At 23.5% G+C, this 22,033-nt stretch overlaps 1 protein-coding gene across 1 annotated transcript; it reads right to left on the reverse strand.

Moving 5' to 3' along the window:
- Nucleotides 1-17,945: 17,945 nt before the first annotated feature.
- Nucleotides 17,946-19,608, reverse strand: OCT59_022884 (uncharacterized protein; the record flags this gene model as incomplete). The annotated part of the gene is made up of 3 exons (XM_066150419.1): nt 17,946-18,115; nt 18,543-18,838; nt 18,971-19,608. 3 exons carry the CDS (start codon nt 19,606-19,608, stop codon nt 17,946-17,948), a joined length of 1,104 nt encoding a protein of 367 aa, XP_066006456.1.
- Between the last annotated feature and the right edge of the window lie 2,425 nt (nt 19,609-22,033).

Genomic DNA, 22,033 nt, shown 5'->3' on the forward strand with positions numbered 1-22,033 from the left:
TCATGTTCTTGTACATAATAATTATTGTTCTGGTAAGATAGATCAGAAAATAATATTTCTTTTTTTAAAAATTAGATTTTGCTTATATAATTTAAAATGCATCATAATTATATACGTCATATTTTTTTTTTTTACTAGTGAATTATGATGAAAAAAAAAATTGTGCATGAAGAACATGAAAAACAATGTGTATAATAAAGTTGCATTGAAGAAAAGGAAATGAAAAGATTGTGCATAAAGAAAAAAAAAAGACATGAAAAATATTGTGCATGGAGAAAAATAAAGACATGAAAAATATTGTGCATGGAGAAAAAATAAAGATATGAAAAATATTGTGCATGGAGAAGAAAGGACATGAAAAAAAAATTGTGCATGAAGAAAAATTATATATTTGAAAAGTATTGAATAAGATTTTGACCACATGATTGATTGATTATAGCGGGATTTAAAATAACAAAGAAAATTGCCATGTGCTAATAGAATTTCCAACTAAAGTAAATTAAAATTCAATTAAAGTAAATTCAATTCAATTAAAGTAAATTAAAGTAAATTATAGTAAATTAAAGTAAATTATAGTAAATTATAGTAAATTAAAGTAAAATTAAAGTAAATTAAAGTAAATTAAAGTAAATTCAATTAAAAACAAATTCAATTAAAGTAAATTCAATTAAATTCAATTCAATTAAAATTAAAAGTAAATTCAATTCAATTAAACTAATTTAAAGTAAATTCAATTCAATTAAACTAATTTAAAGTAAATTCAATTTCAATTAAAGTAGTTTTAATTAAAACCAACCAAAAAAAACATAATTAACATTAAAGAAATCGGGAATCCAACCAAAGTAATCCAACTAAAATAAATACCAAAGTAATCACAACCAAATCCAACCAAAAGTAATCACTAAAGTAATCAAACTAAAGTAATCCAACCAAATCCAACCAACCATCCAACCAAATCCAAACATTGGTTTATGGTATATCGGACAAACTTTAAAAAAAAAAAAACCTGCTATAAACCGGCACTATATAAAAAATAATAACAATGATGTTATGCTTCACGTAATCTGGGATGCATAAGGACTGCGGTAGTCATTGAGTCATCGGGTCATCGGAACTTGGGACCTTTAAATTTTTTTTTTTTTAAAGTTAAAAAACATTCAAAAATAAATTTAAAGTTTTAAAATTTAAAGTTAGATTTTTAACAATTTGCAATTTTCAAAACTAGACTTTTTAAATGTTTGAAGTTATGCGCGGTAGGTGTTAACAATGTTTCAATTTTTTTTTTTAACAATTATAAAAATATATAAATGGGTGTATTGGCGGGAAAAAAAAAAATTGTCGTGTGAAAAATGGCACGATTGAAAGATGATAATAAAATTTTATTTTTACTTTGTCTTTTTTTAACAATAAATGTTAACAATCTGAAAATATTTAATAATGTAATACTGTAAGAGAAAACGTGTACAAGTAAGAATACAAAGTGTTACAAAGTGTACAACAGTACTGTTAAAAAGTACTAAATTAAACATATTATTAACTCAGTTAAACTCAGTTCTAAAAAAAAAAAAAAAAAAAAAAAAAAAAAAAAAAATTTTTAAACAATAAGAACAAAAAAGGCTTGCGCCATGAAATAACGTGCAAAGGATAAATTCGGAGATTAAAAAGAAAGAACAAAGAAAATTATGATATTATGATATTATGATATTATGTATGAAGTGAGTACATAATAACCATGCTTTAAAAAAATGGCGTGGAAAACCAAAATTACAAAATTTGGGTGATATAAATGATATAAATGATATGAATGAACTTATGTACTATATGATATAAATGATATAAATGATATAAATGATATGAATGAACTTATGTACTATATGATATAAATGATATAAATGATATAAATGATATAAATTATACGAAAATGGAAAAAAGAACCAATACATTTTAGGTAGCATTTATCTGTTAAATACATTGTGAAATAAGAATATGTTAAATTGTTATTGTTTGTAAATTAATTGAGTCATTAAAAATGATGTCAAAATATCATGGTTTTGTAGTAATACTTTCATTGTTCTCCTCCCGAATAGTTTAAAAATAGTTAAAAATAGTTTAAAAAAGATATGTTAATAAAAAATTTTTTTTGGATGATTAAACGATGATTAAACTATTTTAAACTTTTTTTTGATATAATCAAACTAATCACAAACTAACCTTATTAAAGTGATGTTAAAATTAGCATAAACTTTTTGTACTTCATGTGAAAATTTAAACTGGTTTTTTTTTTTTGTTTATTGTGGAGTAAAGATGGATTTTTATGTATTACGTATACTTGGACCCTGATTTTTTCACGTTACACATCTGCATGATTATATTTATTTTACGTTACAATATGTTTTCTTTTTTTACCGTTTTTTTCTTTTATATATAAATAAACAAAAAAAAAAAAAAAAAATTTTTTTTTTTTTTTGTTTGATAAGCTATCAAATAAACAATTCTAAATCTAAATTTCCTTGTTTTCATAAATAAAGATTTAATCTTTTTTAACATTATTATTGAGAAAAGAATTAAATGTTTGTTTGCAATTATTGTTTTTTTTAGAACAAATTAAGAGATTTACAATGAAACATAATAATTGTGTCATTATCAAGAAGGGGTACCCGGTATATGCTTACATAATTTAACTAAGAACAATAATTAAACCCAATAAGTTGGTTTAAACTGACAGCCCATCAAAAATAAATATAATAATAATTTTCATTTAAACACAAACAAAAAAAAAGATCAACCACGCGAAAAAATTCTCTTACAAAGAAAAATGCAGACACATTAAGAAAATTTTTTTTTATTTTTGAAATCATATGTTTGTTATAAAATGAAAAACAAATTGAGTTTTTGGCGCATTTTAAAAGTTATGTTGTACGACCTTTTTTTTTTTTTTTATCACTTGTGCATTTCGCATGTTGCAGCAGTGAAAAAGTAAGAGATTTATTGATTATGCATATGATGTAAAATATGTAAGACCATGAGGAGAGAAAATGCATGGCCACGTTTAACATAACGTGTTAATGTGATAATGTCATAATGGGTTTTTTTTTTCAGAATACTTTTTTTAAACTGTATTATTCCATTATATTTTAATTATTTAATTGTTTAAAATATCTTTTTTTACATCTTCCGACACCGGATTGAAAAAATTTCTCCATTTGTCTTTGCGTTTATGTATGATGCTAATTATATCTCCTTTGTTATCGTTTTTTTATCGTATTTTTAATTTAAAAAAAAAAATTTTTTTTTTTTTTTTTTTGACAGTTTTTTTATTATCCTTATTTTAAATAATTTAATCAAAAGTTCCGATGTTAAATACGAGGTAAAAAAAAAAAAAAAAACCTTATTTTAATTCATTTTAATTCCCGCCTTTTAAATTATTATAACCGGAGAGGTACTTAAAAAAAAAAAAATTTTGACATTTTTTTCTACATTTTTTTTTATTACTCCTTTTTATAATATAATAATTATACATACATTACATACATATATATGTATATATATATATATATATATATATATACGTATATAAATATATTTATATTTGTATTTTATCAATTTTTGACAGATAGGGGTAAAAAAGAAAATGATTAACACTGTTTAAAATTTATTATTATTAAATTTATTTTGATGGGTTGGTAATACAAGAAATCGATCGCTGAAGCAAAATACTATAAATTCTATAATATACACGTTTTTTTTTAATAAAAAAAACCATTACTCAATTCATCATTACCCCGAATTTTCTGTGGAAAAATTAGTTATTATTTAATAATGATATGAAACCGATAATTGGGGTTCGTACTAGTAATCAAACAAGTTTGGATTTTTTTCGTACATTCCGTACATTATGTACATTTAAATTTTTCGGTTTTAAACTCAAAAATAATCTGTCAAATTTGATACCATCCCTAAAATGGTTATTAAACTTATAAATGGGTATAAACAACAAAGTAATTTAATTTTAAATTTTAAATATTATTATTTTTTTTTTTATATCTTCATTATTTATTACCAAGTTAAGTAATTTATTAACAGGTTAAAGAAGCCAAGTTAAGACTTTACCAAAGTTAAAACTTTACAAAGTTATAAAGTTGACTTTGGGATCAAATTAAAAAAAAATCCCAATTTTTTTTTTTTTATTAAAAAAATTATATATGTCTTTTATTTACTTGTTAAATGTATTTCACATATTTCACATGAATCAAAAAATAAATAATTTCACAACCCCAACTAAATCTTAATAAATAATAAACAAATGATTGTCAAATAATTTGTCTATCGTGTGATCTATCAAAAAAATCAGGTGTTTTTTTTTGTATGGAAATTTGGCGGGCTACGCCTCATACCTGATATTTGATACATTTTGATTTGATATGTGATAACTATCTAATCTATCATTGTATTACTGAATTCTGTACATTATCCATAATCAATGCTGGTTTGTTTTTTATACCTAGGGAACTTTAAATAAACTCTATTCATTATCGAATATTTGCTCTATTATGAGAAGTTAATATATTTTTTTTTTTAAAAAAAAAAATGGTTTAATAAATTTTTAATAATTTAATAATTTTCAAAATTTTCAAAAAAAAATATTTTATTAAAAATTTAATTTAATGTCATACAAGTTATATTATGCAATGTGTATTACCTCGTGTGTATGAGTAAAAAGCTCGTGAGTTAATGCACATTTTTACACGATTATTAGATTATTATCACTTTACTTTTATGTATCAATTATTCGGAGTATCTACAGGGTTAACTTACATATTGTTTCAATTATGTATCACTAAACTTTTTTTGTGTGGGGACAAAAAAGTAAACTCGTTTAACGTGGGGTATTTTAAAACCGTTATTCCTTTTAGGGAGATATTAACTAAAATAATTGAATTACACATTTCAAATGCAATTTCGGTTCTAATATTATATATCATAATAGTCCATTATATTTTCCTTTGTTCTTCCTTTTATTAAATGGGAATATTTTTGATGGTTAATCTTTTTTTTTTATTATTCAAAATGATCAGCCATGGCAAAAAATATTTTGGTTAAATTTTTTTAACCATAATTGTACATAATTATCCTAACTTTGGTTGTCACGCAAAACCTGTCAAATTAATTATATCATCGATCTACTAATTGTAATTTTTTAACGATTGTTAATAACTGCGCTTCTTTCGTCTTTGGAAGAATTAATGATAGGTTAATTATATTATTATTATTATTATTATTATTTAATATTTTTTATTTTATTTGTTATTTTTTATTTTTTTATTTTGATTTTTATTTTATTTATTATATTTATTATATTTATTATAAATATTTATTTTCACATGTCATATTGTCATCGCTAATGATTCCATTGATTCCTTCATTGCTAACGTGGATTTTTTTTTTTATTACAAGATTTTAATTAAATTTTTACATCACTATTATCACGCCATTAAAAAAATACTTGTTCTTTATCAGGTTAAATGATCATTCCCGAAAAATCCCGTTTTTAGATATTGTAAACTTGGGGTTTCTACCCAATTAGGTTTTATGTGACATTTAAATCATTTTTACTTTTGTTTTAATGTGATTATTTGAAATTATTTTTTTTTTTTTGAAAATTATTTATTTATATTTAAAATCTAATCAATTTACTTTTTTATTCAACATTATTTCATTCCTTCTTCTTTCTTCTTTAATGGTTTCTTTTAAAAAAATATTGAAAAAAATATAAAAAGATGTGATATTGATTATTTTGGTGAAACAATGGAAAATAAACGTTGTCACATTTTTGTCAAAAATGTATTGTTATTTTGTGTCATATAACAACATCTTCTGGTTAGCCTACCATAATATATTATATATACATTTAAATTTTGAAATGTGTAACAATCTTTTTTATTTTTTTTTTTATAATAAAAATAAATAAAAATTTGCATGTGAATATAAAAAGTGAATGTAAACTAAAAAAATATCTGTGAAACGTAACTTCAATTCTGGCGCTGTGTTACACACAGAAAAAAAATTCATGTGGTTTTTTTTTTATATTTTTATTGTAAAACATATAATAGAATAGAATATTCAATTTTTTGACAGACGTACATACATAATGAATGTTCATCAAAGATTATTATAAATATAGACCGAAATCTTCTCTTTTTTTTTTTCCTTCATGATTTGTTTAATTAGTTTTAACCCTTTCACTATTACTACGAATTATATCAAACTCAACAACTTTTTTTCTCTAAATTATTGTTTTTTTCCGCCTTTTTCATAAAAAAAAATAAATAAAAAGACCTTAAAAAACTTTTTTTTTTTTCGGGTTTTTTTTTATTATTTTTTTTATTCTTTATTATTTTACAATCCTCGTTACTTTTCTTTTTTTTTTTATTGAAAAAAAAAAAGTTTCTTATTTCTCTATCTTTTTATAAATTTTTTTTTTTTACGACCCAAAAAGTTGAAAAAAAAAATTTTCCTTTAACCTTCGCTTTTTCTTTTTTTATTTTTATCGAGTGTTTTTTTTTTCACGTACAAAACACATATTTTATTTTATTTTTTTTCTCTCTCTCTCCCCAACGTATAATTTTTTTATTCCCTTTTTTTTCAATCAAATCTTAAATAAAAAATGGCTGCTGCTTCTTTATCCCATATTGTGCATCCGCATCCTACTCCAATTTTCACTTATGATGTGCCCCAATACCATCAAATTTATACCAACGCCTCAAATCCGAATACCAATGCAAATCATAGTAATAATACTAAAAAAAGGTCTCAATCTACCGTGGATAAATCAAATGTTCCTCGTCCTTATAAATGTACTATTTGTAGCAGAGCTTTTTATAGATTAGAACATCAAACACGACACATTCGTACTCATACTGGTGAAAAACCACATCGTTGCGATTTTCCTGGTTGTGAAAAACGTTTCTCTAGATCTGATGAATTGACTAGACATAAACGTATTCATACGAATACTAATAAAAGGGATAAGCGTAAACAACAACAGAAGATTAATGGTGTTGAATTTAAACCCAATAATATTCCTCCTCCTCCTACTTTTGATTATCGTCAACATCCACAACAATTTGACGAAGATGAAGATTTAAATTTTATGCTTACTCAATTCAGAAGTAGAAGTAATAGTAATAGTAGTATTTCAAGTTGTTCTAGTACTTCAAGTACTTCAAGTGCTAGTAGTGTTATGAGTGGGAGTTATAATTTAATAAATGCTAATCATCATCAAATGCATCAAAATCAATCAATTGCTATATCAATGAATGGAGGTTGTTTCCCTCGTTCTCATCAATCTACCGCATTTCAAGATTATTCTTCAATGAAAAGACAAAGATATTGTGATGATGATATAATGTGTTTAAGTCCCCAATTATCTGCAATTTCAATTGATGGACAATCTAATTCTCCACCAATGTGTCATGATAGTGGCTCAGATGAGGAACACGAAGTTGTAACTCCTTCTCATTCTCCTACTTTAGGTCCTCATGTGGTGGGGTCAGATATTTTTGCTTTTTATGGTGGAATGAATCCCAGTAATTCTCAATGGAAATTTGCTAATTTCACCAATTCAACGCCTGCTTTGAGTAATAGAATTTCTGATATAGTTAATGATGGGTTTTCACGAACTTTACCCCCACTCACAAATAATAACGCCAATAATACTTCTAATGTTGTTAATACAACATCCGTATCTCCAAATAATCATCCAACATTTGGTTTTGAATACGGTAGATCTGCCTTTGTGCAAGTTCTACCATCTGTAGGTCGTTATTATTAAATCGTCAAAACCGTTGGAAAACTAAAAAATTATTTTGGTTTAAAAAAAACTTGCTTTAATTTATCGATTTGAATCCCTGTTTAAGGATTTTACGTTTTTAAATACTGTTTTTATCTCTCGATTACGACATTTACTATTTTTTTTTTTATTATTCGTTTTTTTTTCAATTTTATTCAGAACTTTTTTAAGTTTCATATTAAAATTATTCACTCATTTATTTCATTTTCATTCTTCAATAGAAGAACTTACATTCATTTTTTTTTACTATTTTATTTTCTTTATTTTTTTTTTGTCTAATTTGGAGATGGGGTGGGCAAAAAAAAGGACATTCTTTTAAATCAGTCTTTCTTTTCTTTTTTTTTTTAAAAAAAAAACCGTTTATTGATGAAACAAACCCTTAGTGATGTAAATTTTTATGTTACTTGTATACAACAAAATTAACTTACTTTCTTTTGTATATTTTTTTTTCCCTTCATTTATATATATATAGATATATTATTATGCACATATTTGTATATAGTTAGAAAAAAACCTCTTTTTTTTATATATATTTTTAAGATTTTTTTTTATGAATGGTTTTTAAGGTTTTTTTTTCTATAAAAGAGGTTTTACATATGTTTATATGAAATATTATGATATAGTTAGGTAAATACATCAATTCTTTTTTTTTTGTTCTATCGCTTACGCGAACTAACAAAAAAAAAAAGAAAAAAAACACGCACATAAAATTAAAAAATGCGTCTTTACTTTTTTTCTTCCTTTTTTTTTTCAACAAACAAATTTTAAGATTAATTTAGCCTTTTTATTATATTAACATGACAAAAAAAACAAAAAACAAAAAAAAAACAAAAAAAAACAAATTATTTTTATATATTATATGTACATACAGAATTTAACGATATATCCATTATTTTATATATACATTATATATTACTTTATGATTTATTATATTTTTATCCAAGATATATATTATTATCAAGAAAAAAACAAAAAAAAGGCTAGATTTTAAATAAAAAAAAAATTATTTTAGTTTATGAAATGTTGAAAAAAAACAAAAATTTTTATATATCTATTATTATTGACGCGTTTTTTAAGTGTGTGCTGGGTTTTTTTTTTTGTACATACAAATTTTTACAAATTTTACAAAAAATTACAAACATATATATATATATATAGAATTTTTTATATATTACTTTTTTTTCTTTTTTAGCTTTTTAGTTTTTTTTTTTTTTACAAAATTTTTTTTTTTAAAAAACAAAAACAAAAACAAAAAAAATTTTATTTCAAATTTTTTTTTTTTATATACACTTTTATTTTATTATATAAAACTTTGATAGCGAAAAAAAAAACAAACCCATCCATCTTATTATTAAAAAGAGAATGAAGATTATTATTTTCTTCGCGATTTACACAACCAATTTTTAGATTATTACATAAAAAATATATATATATTTCTTTTTTTTCTTTTTTCTTTTTTTCTTTCCGAAAAAAAAAATAAAAAATTCAAATAAATAAAAAATTAATAAAAAAAAAATTAAAAAATTTTTTTTTTCTTTCTAAAAAAAAATATAAAACGTTTTTTTTTTTCTTTTTTTTTCGTGAAAAAAAAAGAAAAGAAATTTTCAAATAAAAAAAAATATACATATATACAAAAAATATCTATTTTTTCTAAAAAAAATTAAAATTGTCTAATAAAAAAAAAATTGTCTAAATCTAAAAATTTTTTTTTTTTTAATAAAACGCGTAAAGAACCGATTAACGATAGAACCGAATAGGATTGAGCGTTAATTTGTTGATTTTTTAAAAAAAGGTTGTGTACGATTTTTTGTGTACGATCGATCGATTAATTAAAAGGTCCAAAATTCAAAAAAAATAAAAGTTTTACAAATAAAAAAAAAGTGTAATTTTAACAAACAAAAGAAGTGTAATACAAAAAAAATATATATATAAAAAAAACGTAAAAAAAAACTAAACCCTGAATAAAAAAAACGAATCTCAAAAAAATTATAACGTTACGAAGATCTTGTCTAACGAAAGAAATGTTTTTTTTTTTTTTTTTAGATTTATTTGTTAAATTGTTTTTTTTTTACTGTACAGAGTAAACTTTCACAAAATTGTTCATGGTGTTCACGTGTACCCTTTTTTTTTTCTTGTTAAGGTATCACAACGGAAAAAAATCAAATCTTATTTTGATTAATTCCGTGTAATTTCATCATGTCTTACCTGAGAGTCGTTACTGAATTACGATACGTAATACGTGAGTGCGCAGTAAACGACACATAAACGACAGATCCGATTGATACGATAGTATGAAAATTTTATTCATTTACGAATAAAGAATAAAGTATAATATTACGTATTTCGATATATTGTGATATTTTTTGATATACTAAATGTACTAATAAACAAATGAATAAATAAATGATCTATTGTTCTATATATAAATTCGAAAAACGGATTTTTCGCGAAAAAAATTTGAAAAATTACGGGTAAAAAAAAATAAAAGGTCCAGATGAAAAAAGAAAACTATTATATATATATATAAAATATAAAAAAAAAATTAATAATGAAAAATAATATGCTAACAAATTACGATTTTTTTTTTTTTTCCCAACCACACTATTCTTATTTGATGCTTATTTGTTTTTGATAATTTGGTTTTTTCCTATTGTGACATAATCATGATTTCATATAATAAAGTACCTTAAAAAGTAGAGTAATTATAATTATAATATAATTGGAAAAAATAATATTGTCTTGAAATAATAATAAATATTTATAATATTCATATGATAATTAATTAAAATTTTATGTGGGGGGTTTTGTTATTGAAAAGCATAAGATTTTAATAAAATATTAAATAAATATTATTCCTTAAAAAACTTAGATAATTTATGTCGTAAATAAAATCACCAAATCATCAAATCTTAAAAAAAAAAAAATGTTAAAAACTTTTTTTTTTGATTCGTTTGAGTTAAGTTAATTATAGATGGTCTGTTCGCGAAAAATAATTTCATTTTACGGTACATTGTGGGGTAAAAAAAATTTTTTTTTTTTTGAAATGTGGGGTAAAAAAAAACCAGATTTTTTTTACTTTGTACGTTAGATTTCATACTGGGAGAATACGGTATAATACGGTAATATAATTCGAAACACACTTTTTTAAAAGCGTGCTACCATTTTTTTTTTTAATAAAAAAAAACAACGAAAAAAATACGATATATTTTTTTAAAAAAAGTCATTCTTATCGATTATAAGAATGACTTGAATTTTTTATCGACGGTTTTTTAAAGATCTAAACAACTTTTCAACTTATCAAGTCGAATTTATATAAAAAAAACGAAAATCTAAAAAATCATTTTTCGCCATTTTCGCCAAAAAGTAAGAAAATAAAAATTAACAGCGTAAACAAACATTAAAAAACTGCGTTAACAATGCGTTTGCCCCACAATATCTAAAAGAAGGGAACAATTCAACTTTTTTATTACCGGAATTACCGTATAAGATGAAGAATGAATACCCCAAAAGAAAATAAACATAAACAAACAAGTAAATAAAAAAAATTTTTTTTTTTAATGACCGAAAATAAAAGAATAATGAGATTGAATTGTTCGCCTGAAAAAGATATTTTCTCTTGCCATTGTTTAAAAAAAAAAAATCCTGTAGTCTTGATATTTTTTTTTTCTTTCTTTCGATTGATGTAATTTACCTATTTCGGTCACATTTAAGAGCATTTAAGAGATGTTGGTATCAACGCCCAAATTACAAAAACATTACATTGAAATGCACTGATACTTTTTTTCTTTTTCTTTTTTTTTATTTCATTGTATGCGAAATGACGAATGAAATTTAATTTTTTTTAAAAAAAACGCGTCATGATTTGATTGGAAAATTATTTTTCCTTCGAGGAAAAGAAGAAAAAAATTTTTTTTTTATTTATTTATTATTTATTTATTTATTTATTTATTTTTTTAAAAAGAAACGTAAAGAATTTGACCCATTGTTTTTGATTGATTTACATAATTAATTTGAGCAGGTGATTTCATGACTTTTGGTCATTAGACGTTTGTGTCCCCCAAAATTGTTGACAAAAAATTCGTGTTTTTATTTCATTTTTTAAACAAAATGAGAAGAAGGGATTTTTTTTTTTTTTTTGACTTTTGACATTTTGGTTGTACGAACGCCCACAAATTACCCGTAGTTTTTTTTTTTTTAACAACAATATTACTGTTGTGAATCGTTACATTGAAGAAATGATAACAATGAATTGTTACAATTCTTGTTTATGGTTGGTTACACCAAATAAAAAATTTCTGGAGTAAAAAAAAAAAGAAGAAATATTCTTTCACCTATTATCAGCCAGTATTTTTTTTCTATTATTAAATACTTTATCAGTTCAGTATTTTTATCTTACAAAAAGATTATCTCACTTTTTTTTTAAAAAAAAAAAGTTAACCAATTGAATAAGAATTAAACTCTTTTATAATTATTATGTAATATCCTTTATTTGGTTTAAAACAACACGAAAATCTAATGCAAAATTTCCGCCTTACATGTTGCCTTCCTTACTTTTATTACCGTTGTTCTATGATATTTATAGTAATGGTATTGTTCTAATTCATATCTAAACATTCTAAAAAACTGTTCGTTCTTTTTTTTTTTTGTAATATGATCGGTATGTCGGTATGTGGGTATGTGAATATGCGAGTATGTGAATATGTGGACTGGGGTAAAACTGCTACATCATGAGCCAGTGAATTTGGCGGTTTTAGAGTAGTATAAGTTATGAAACTTTTTAAAATGTCCTTAAATTATAATTAAATTAAGCAAATTTACCCATAGCTCGCCATAGATAATATGGTAAAGTAATTAACGTAATTAACCTAACTAACCAAACTAATTTTTAAAAAATTCCAATTTTTATAAAACTACTCTTCTCTGAAACTCTACCGCTGTTCTTCTTCTCTAACGCTGTTCTATAAATCTGCTCTCCTCTAACATCTACTCCTAACATGTTAGAAATACTGTATATGCACAGTTTGTTGCAGTAATTTGCAATTAAAGTAAATATTTTAAATTTCAATTTACATAATCTGAGTGCCTAAATTTAGGTATACTGCCCTTAAAAAACATATGTAATAGGGCGAACCGACAGACGAAACTTCGAAATCATAAGTGATGTGTCATGTGTTATGCTTTAATAGGTTATAAATCGCATGACTTTAATCGCGCGCGTTATTTTTTCATTGTTTAAATCATAATTAAACTAACTATACTGCTTTCTATGATGTACATGCACATGTTACGGAAATTTAATGAAGATTATTATGTTGTTGTGCATTTGAAATCCTTCTTTGATTTATAATTTGATGAAAATAGTAAGAAAATACAATATAATACAGTAGAATTACAGTAGAATTACAGTAGAATTACAGCAGATAGTAGATATATCTTATAATAATCCAAAAATTATAAATGATATTCCAAGATGTATGAATATTAAATGTCTAATTATAGATTGTAATATTAAATGTCTAATTGTATTAATTAAATGTCTAATTGTAAGATTAAATGTCAAATTGTAAATTGTAATATTAAATTAAATGTCTAATTGTATTAATTAAATGTCTAATTGTATTAATTAAATGTCTAATTGTATTAATTAAATGTTTTAATTGTATTTTTTTTTCTTTGTAAAGGCATGATCATATTTATTGATAATTATGTTAAATATATTTACAAAAGTAAAATAAAATAAAGTATTCTAAATTAATTTTAAATATTATCAATATACTGTCCCTCCCAAAGGAAAAGACTGACCTGTTGAGATCAAAGGTGACTTGTCATAATAAATCTAAAAATTTGACCAATGACCTCCCTTATCAAACACTAAGCTATTCCATAACTCCCAAGTCCCAACATAAACTTACTATTTTATCTAATTTATTGACCACAAATTTAGATTTGTTGGCCAACTTTTTCATCTTTGCATTAATTCCTTTCTGATGTTCTAAATCAGCTAATTTAACATTCCTATACTCCCATATAAAAACTTTGAAATCAAAAATTAATTTGTTAACCAAACCATCTAATAACCTTATTCTGTCTTTATCTATTATTTTGTAACTCTTAAATAAATTAAGGGCATGCCAGAAATCAGCTGATTTCTCTCAATTAGTAGCCTTAACCCTCCACCCCTACCTGATTGAAATCTGATTGGCTAAAAAAATTATTACTATTAAATATTAAATATTATACATAATAATTAGCATTATATAATTATTTTGGCTTCTAGTGATTCAATTTGAATAAACTTTTTTTTTGTTTTGTAAAGCTAGATCTATAAAACTAAATGAGAGCTATAAATTAAAAAAAAAGTTTATTAAAATAATTAAATTAGGGAGCTTACTCAGCTTACACATATTATGTAATTATCAAAGGGGGGGAGGGGGTAACCAAAATCTTACGTTACACAGCACTTAATAAAATATATAATAAATATTATAATTTGATTGGTTATTAAATCTGACAAGAGGGGGGGAGGGAGTAAGTTTATATTAAACTGAATATTACGTAATATATATAACTTCCCTTACTTACATTTATATTTAGATATATAAATGTCACGTGATATATATAGACCTGATCTGAAGCTTGACTCCTCCCACCCCCTTTCAAATCAGTTGATTTCTGGCACGTCCCTAACCAAATCTATATGCACAAAGCCTTTTGCTAATATAGACAAATTATATGTTTTATTAAAGTCCTAAATTCTACAGAGCAAAATTTTTTTAAGAATATTTTTAGAATTTAAATTTTCTTCTTAACTATTCGCTAATATTAAATCTTGTATATATTGTTGTAATTTACCTATCATGTTTTGGTTTACTTGTTCTAATGTTCACACTTTTATAAGTATGAATATATTTCATCATCTTTTAAATACATAGAACATTTCCATTTAGAACTATAAACATGTAGTTTTCTTTTAATTAAGTTATCAAGTATTGGTAATTCCTTTGTCCGAATTTTGACTTTAAATAAATTTAATTCATATTCTGAAAAATTTGTTAATTCTATATTGCCTTTAAACACTTTAAACGTATATGGCCATTTTATCTCTGCAAGCATCTCAGAATTATTCCAACATTTAATGTTTAATTGTATTAATTAAATGTTTAATTGTATTATTAAATGACTAATTATAATATTAAATGTCTGTAATATTAAATGTTAATTAAATATATAATTGTATTTGTCTAATTGTAAATATCTAATTGGATTAATTAAATATCTAATTGTATTAATTAAATATCTAATTGTATTATTAAATGACTAATTAAAATATTAGATATCTAATTGTAAATTGTAATATTAAATGTCTAATTGTATTAATTAAATGTTAAATTGTTAAATTGTAATATTAAATGTTAATTAAATATATAATAATATTAAATGTTTAATTGTATTAATTAAATATCTAATTGTATTATTAAATGACTAATTAAAATATTAGATGTCTAATTGTAAATTGTAATATTAAATGTCTAATTATATTAATTAAATGTATAATTGTCCTTTTAATAATTTTTTTTTTAGAAATTGTAGAATCCATATCAATACTTTATTATAAAAAAATCTTTTCAATATACTGTATATATTCTAAGTAATTCAAAAAAATATAAATAATAATAATTGAACTAGTAATAACTAAAAATAAATTATTAATTAACTTATATTACCAATTGCAAATTTTATAATTAATTCATAAATATATATAGAAAATAATTCTAAATCCCTATAAAAAAAAGTTCATATAATTTTTATTCAAAAAATATCTAATTTTATTTACTATAATTTCTGTGCAAAATCTGTACAAATTCTCTATATAGTAATACTAGTATGATTTATATATAATTTATAGAACCCCAGATATCACATATATAACTCATATTTAAGTTTTAGCAAATTCAATTAAAATTAGGTTAAACAGGACCCGCTTACTTCTAATAGAGGTCACCATAAAATTTTTAAGATTTATATATAAATTATACATGCTGCCCAAATTATTTTGGGATGCCATAATTATAATTTGGGATGCCATAATTCATTCGGTTTATATATAATTTACTATATAAAGTGCCAAAATAATTTGGGATGCCATAATTGAATTTGGGATTTTACTTATAATTACAGCAGTCCAAAATAATTTGGGTGGCATGTACAGTATAATATAAATTTACCTTACTCCAAATTTTCCTTTTACTAAGTAATTCTACCAGCTTTCCAGTTACATTTTTAAATCATATATATTTTTACCTTACAAGTTCAGTAACATTTATAATTATAGATTATATAAAACATAATTTATTTTATACATTTAGTACTTTTTATTTCTTTTAAAATTGGCCTAATTTTTAGATATAATTATTTTAAAAAAATGTAAAAAAGTTCCTATTTAAAATAAGTTTAAAATTGATCAATAGTTATAGATATGGTGCATATCACCTAAACTCATCAATAGTCCGAATTTTTATTTTATGATGATCATTACTAAATTAGGATTTATTACTTCTAAATAAGGCAATAGTCTAACTTTATTTAGTAATTAAAATTTTGATCACAATTTATTATAACAAATAAATCAATATAATTGGTTATAATCAATATCACATGATAGAATAATTCCGAAATTTTCTCATTTATATATAAGTTAATATAGAGATATATAAAAATATGCTAACTTTAAACTTTAATAACTTTTGAAATATGTTAGATAAAGGAAAAGTAATCCGATAATTTGAAAGAGAAGAACTCAAAGTGTAATTTTATCGGTTTACATTTTTAATTATCATATAATTTTAACAAGTAGTTAGCTTTTTAAAATCACTAATTTTATTTGATGAGTTTAGGTGATATGCACCATATATATATTATTTTTTAACAAAAAAAAAAAATAAATAAAAATAACTAATTTATCCCACCCACCTTTTACGATCTTTACTTTATTTTATAATTTTTTATATTACACGGATATCCATAAAAAATTCTTTTTTACATATTTATTTTTTTAATTTTACGTGTTTGTATAATAAATTTTACGTGTTTGTGTAATAAAATTTTACATGTCTGTGTAATAAACTTATGCTAAAAATAATATAATAAATTTTACGTGTTTGTGTAATAAAATTTTATGTGTCTGTGTAATAAACTTGTAACTAAAAATAGTATAATAAATTTTACGTGTCTGTGTAATAAACTTATGCTAAAAATAATATAATAAATTTTACGTATTTGTGTAATAAAATTTTATGTGTTCGTGTAATAAACTTGTAACTAAAAATAGTATAATAAATTTTACGTGTTTATGTAATAAACTTATGCTAAAAATAATATAATAAATTTTACGTGTTTGTGTAATGAAATTTTACGTGTCTGTGTAATAAACTTTGTGCTAAAAATAGCATATACTAATAAATTTTACGAACTTTACCTTATAATTACAAGTTACATTTTAAAATCCTGTTTAATTTTACAATATACTTAACAGTTACATAAAAAAAACTTACCACAGAATTACATTTACTTTTTTTAATTTATAAAGAATTTTACCTTATGAATTCAACCAGTTTTTTTTGACTTTTCTATGTAATTTTTACTTTAGGCTTGTGGGTGACCTTATTATTAAGTAGTTTAAGCTTGCACTAGATACAATGGCTTTCAAAACAATTGTACAATTATTTTGTAAAATTTTTAAAATATATCAAGATATATTTGAGGTATTTTTAAGATTAAAATATTAAAATAATATCAAAGTTAATTATATCTGATATTATAATAATAAAATAATAACAAAAACATTAAAAAATTATTGTGATATTTTTTTTTTTTTTTTTTAAACTTTATTATAGATGCGATCATGTCTTATTATAATCACACTTACTTACATATATAAACTTACAAAATATAAGATAAACAAATACATATAAGAATTAAGCATTATGAAACAAGACTACTTTTCATAAAGAACAAGTCGACCTGTCACCTAAACGATCACATCATTATTAAAAACCATGATGCGACCTCAAATTCAAAGGTGACTGTCATGATCTACCTAAAAATTTGCCCAGTGACCGCCACGATGGAATGCCAAATCATTCCATTTATTCCAATTACTTTCTAACATATTAAAGTCAACATTTTTAACACCCGCTTCAGTGCGTTTACTATGTGACTTAGCTTTTTTATCTTTACCGCTAATACCGCACCACTTTTCTTCCTTTACTACACGTTATAAATAACGTGCATGTATGATTCTTTCTTTATTAAAAAAGCTGTATGTACATACTATCGGATACAGAATGATGAAATAAACGAAAACAATATTCTAAATAATTCGTTAAAACTACTGAAGAAGTCTATATATTTTTCTTTCAAATAAAATTTGCCATATGTAAATATAATCAAATATGGAATGATGTGAAACTAAAAATAAATTCAATAGACAAAACTGACTATATATTTTTCTTTCTAACCAAATAGCCTTATGTAAATATTATCAGATAAGGAATGATCTAAAATCCTAAAATAATTATTCATTTTTTCCCTTTTGATAATTTGTTTCTTAATAATTAGCCATCCCACAAAAAAAAATAGAAAAACAAAACAAGAATAACTAATTATTTATTTATGTCCCCTTAATATAACATACCTTGATCTAATTTACGAGCTTTAATTGCACACTGATTAACCACGTAGTCGTGAGTAACACCACGTCCACGCCTTCCTCTTCTAACCCCATTACAATATGTCGTTAAAAGACTTTTATCTCTAATACTATTCAAACCCCGATGAAATTCTGCCCTTGTAATAGGTTCTCGTCTATTGAGTATTTCTTGCCAAAGAGCGACATTATCCTGTCCACTAATTTCCATTTCTTGAAGGTCCGTAATAATATTGTCTATCGTAGCACTTTGACCAGCACTACTCGACTGTTCTGCTAACTTACTATCTTTTTGTTCAAAAAAGAAGCGTCTTTTTCTTTCTTAATTCGAGGAAATGTTCTTCGTTAAAAGAATGATTAATAAAAATATCATCTATTAACATTTTATATCCAACTTCACTTGTAACTTGATCTACCAGAAACTCCATTTCTTTTTCTGATATGTATTGTTTCTTAAGGATATCATGGAAATAAGTACCTTTGATCCAATTCCATTATTTGTGACCTGCCATTTATTTTTATTACTCTTGAGGCTGTTTTTAAACCTCTTTTTATACTTCTCTTGTTCTTTCAACGTTTTAAATTGCTTGTTTATCTGCAAATTTGAATACGTAAATGCATATTTACGTGCTCCACCATCCATCGAAACTTTTTTTGTATAAGACACGCCAACACGTTTACTTATTACTTGTTTAACTTTACTAAAATCCTTAAATACATTTTGCGGCGGAGGTGTAGGAGTTACTATCACCTTCGAATGACAATTTTGACAAACTTTTCTATTTCTTGACATTACGTAAGCACAGACGTTACTACAAAACGAGCATGGGATGTAGAACCCCAAATACCATGTTCGTCTACCATGACTAAATTTAATATAAGTTGTAGTTTGCCTGTTCTTTTCTTGTTTCTTCAATCTATTTTCAATAACTACAAGTTTATCCAATAATAATTGGCGTATTCTTAAAAAATACTTGTTTCTAGTTTCTATGTCAATAGGTAACTCACAAAATACACTCGTTAAGTATTTTGAAATCCTGTATTTAGTATTCATCATAGGCTGATCTGAATTAATCAAAAAAGGCTTATCATATTTCTTTATTATATGTCTATTGTTGGTAACAATCGTCAATATATCTTTCTCTTTCTGTAACGAGTCCACATGTAAAAGGATGTAGGACTTTCCTTTTCAGGTGGAGTATATCGTATCAGCCCCTGTGTACCGTTTCACTTTTTCTGGACGGAAAAAAGTATAGCCGATAAAACTTTCTTTATTCGGCATCTTTTATCTGATTGGTGCACTGTATTTACGCCTTCTTTTGAAAAAATTTCGCAAGAAAACAAAACTTTTATGTCTTTAAAGGACTATTAAGCCCTTGTAAACTGGTTCGAACTGAAAAGAGTGATAATAAAAAGTGTGTTGTTTAAACCAAGGAACACTTTTATCTTAATACTGAAGTGCTATTTTTCTAGTAATTTAACGAGAAAAAGCGTAATATTTCTTGTATGAAAAATGGATGTGAACGGTACAGGAAAGAGTTTTATTAAACATTCAAATTATTGTGATATTATTTTGATTTATTTTTATAAATCTAGATACAATATAATTATAAAATAATAACAAAAATATAATAAAAACATTTTGATGTATTAAATGTATTTTTGTAGTATTTTAAAATTATTACAAAATCATTTCAAAAATTGGCCATTTTTAGTAAAGTATTATCTTTATGCGAAGGTCCTCAATAGAAGGAGTTTTGCTAAGTAAAGGTTTTTCTCCACATTCAACATCAAAATCAAGACTTAACCAAAGATGGAACTATTCATATTGGCGGATTTGTTTCATTTGCGTTAAATGGTCTTAAAAAAAAATTTTCACAATTTCCATTGCCCAAAATTGTTTTGTAATACCAGAAAATCATCTGATAAGTAATCCTGTGACTATATAATATGTTAAATAAAAATTTACATTCATAATGTTTAAAATTTTTCAAAAAAATATAGACGAAAAAACCTATTTTACTAATAAAAAACCCATTTCTCACTCATATAGAAATGTGTTATTAGAAAATAAGTATATTTCAATAAAACAAAATGTATAATATGATTCTAATAGTCAAATATTTATAAAAAAAAAAATTTAAAGTCATTAATAAAAAATTTTTCTTATAAATGAGGATTTAAATTTTATACACACTTATGAAGCGAACCTCGATATAACGAAAAACACTATATAACGAATTGTTAATGTAGGACAGATATTAACATATGAAAAAACCCTCAATTAACCAAATTTTATTAATTATGGGCTGTATACCATTATACGAAGGTTACAAAACAGCATATAAAAATGACCCTTTATAACGATTTTTTTTTCCAGTAAAACAAAGATGACTGATATACCAATGGCCCTATGATCATTTAATAAGAGGATAATTTTTTTTTAAATACACAATATATTTTTTAAATACACAATATATGAAAGGCACAAAATGCTTTTATAAAAGTTATTTAACAAATTGTTTTAATAATGTCAAAATATTAAATTGTATTATTGATTTCATTAGCTTTGTATTTGCACATCAGAGTTAACTCCGTCTGCATGGCATTTATCTACTATTTATATTTCATTTAGCATCCCTATAAAAATAAAAAAGTAGGAAGTTTTTTAAAGAAAATAATAATAACATTTCTCCCAGCCTTCCCTTACCTTAATTGTTCTTAATTCCAAAAGTCCAGTCGTGCTTTTCATCTGGCAACACTACAGAAGAGAAAAAAAAATAAATAATTAATTAATTAAAAAAAAAACAACGAAAAACACCTTCCCAACCCTCCCTTACCTTAATTGTCCTTAATTCCAAAAGTCCGGTCACGCTTTCGTCTGGCAACACTACAAAAAAGAAAAAAAAAAACAATTAATTAATTAAAAAAAAATGAAAACCACCTTTCCAACTCTCCTTTACCTTAATTTCAATAGTCCGGTCATGCTTTTCATCTGGCAACACTACAAAAAAGAAAAAAAAAAAAATTAATTAATTAATTAATTAAAAATAACAAAAACCACCTCCCCAACCCTCCCTTACCTTAATTCCAATAGTCCGGTCATGCTTTTTGTCTAGTAACATTACAAAAAAGAAAAAAATAAATAAATAATTTAATTAAATGAAAAAAAATAACGAAAAACACCTCTCCAACCCTCCTTTACCTTAATTCCAAAAGTCTGGTCGTGCTTTTCATTCGGCAACATTATAAAAAAAAAATAATAAGAATTTTTTTTAAGATCGGTTATCTGATTAGATCGGCAAGTCACATGTCCCTGCCTTTATACTGAATAATTCATTATAACGTTAACAAATTTTTTATAACAAAGGTCTTATTTTATTTAATTTTATTTGATCAACTAAAATTGAAATAAAGAATTAAAATTAAAGTTTTAAAAGTGAATGAAGAGAAACAAATAAAAGAATGAATAACAAAAA

The sequence above is a fragment of the Rhizophagus irregularis genome, chromosome 32, assembly GCF_026210795.1.
Source record: "Rhizophagus irregularis chromosome 32, complete sequence".
NCBI lineage: Eukaryota > Fungi > Glomeromycota > Glomeromycetes > Glomerales > Glomeraceae > Rhizophagus > Rhizophagus irregularis.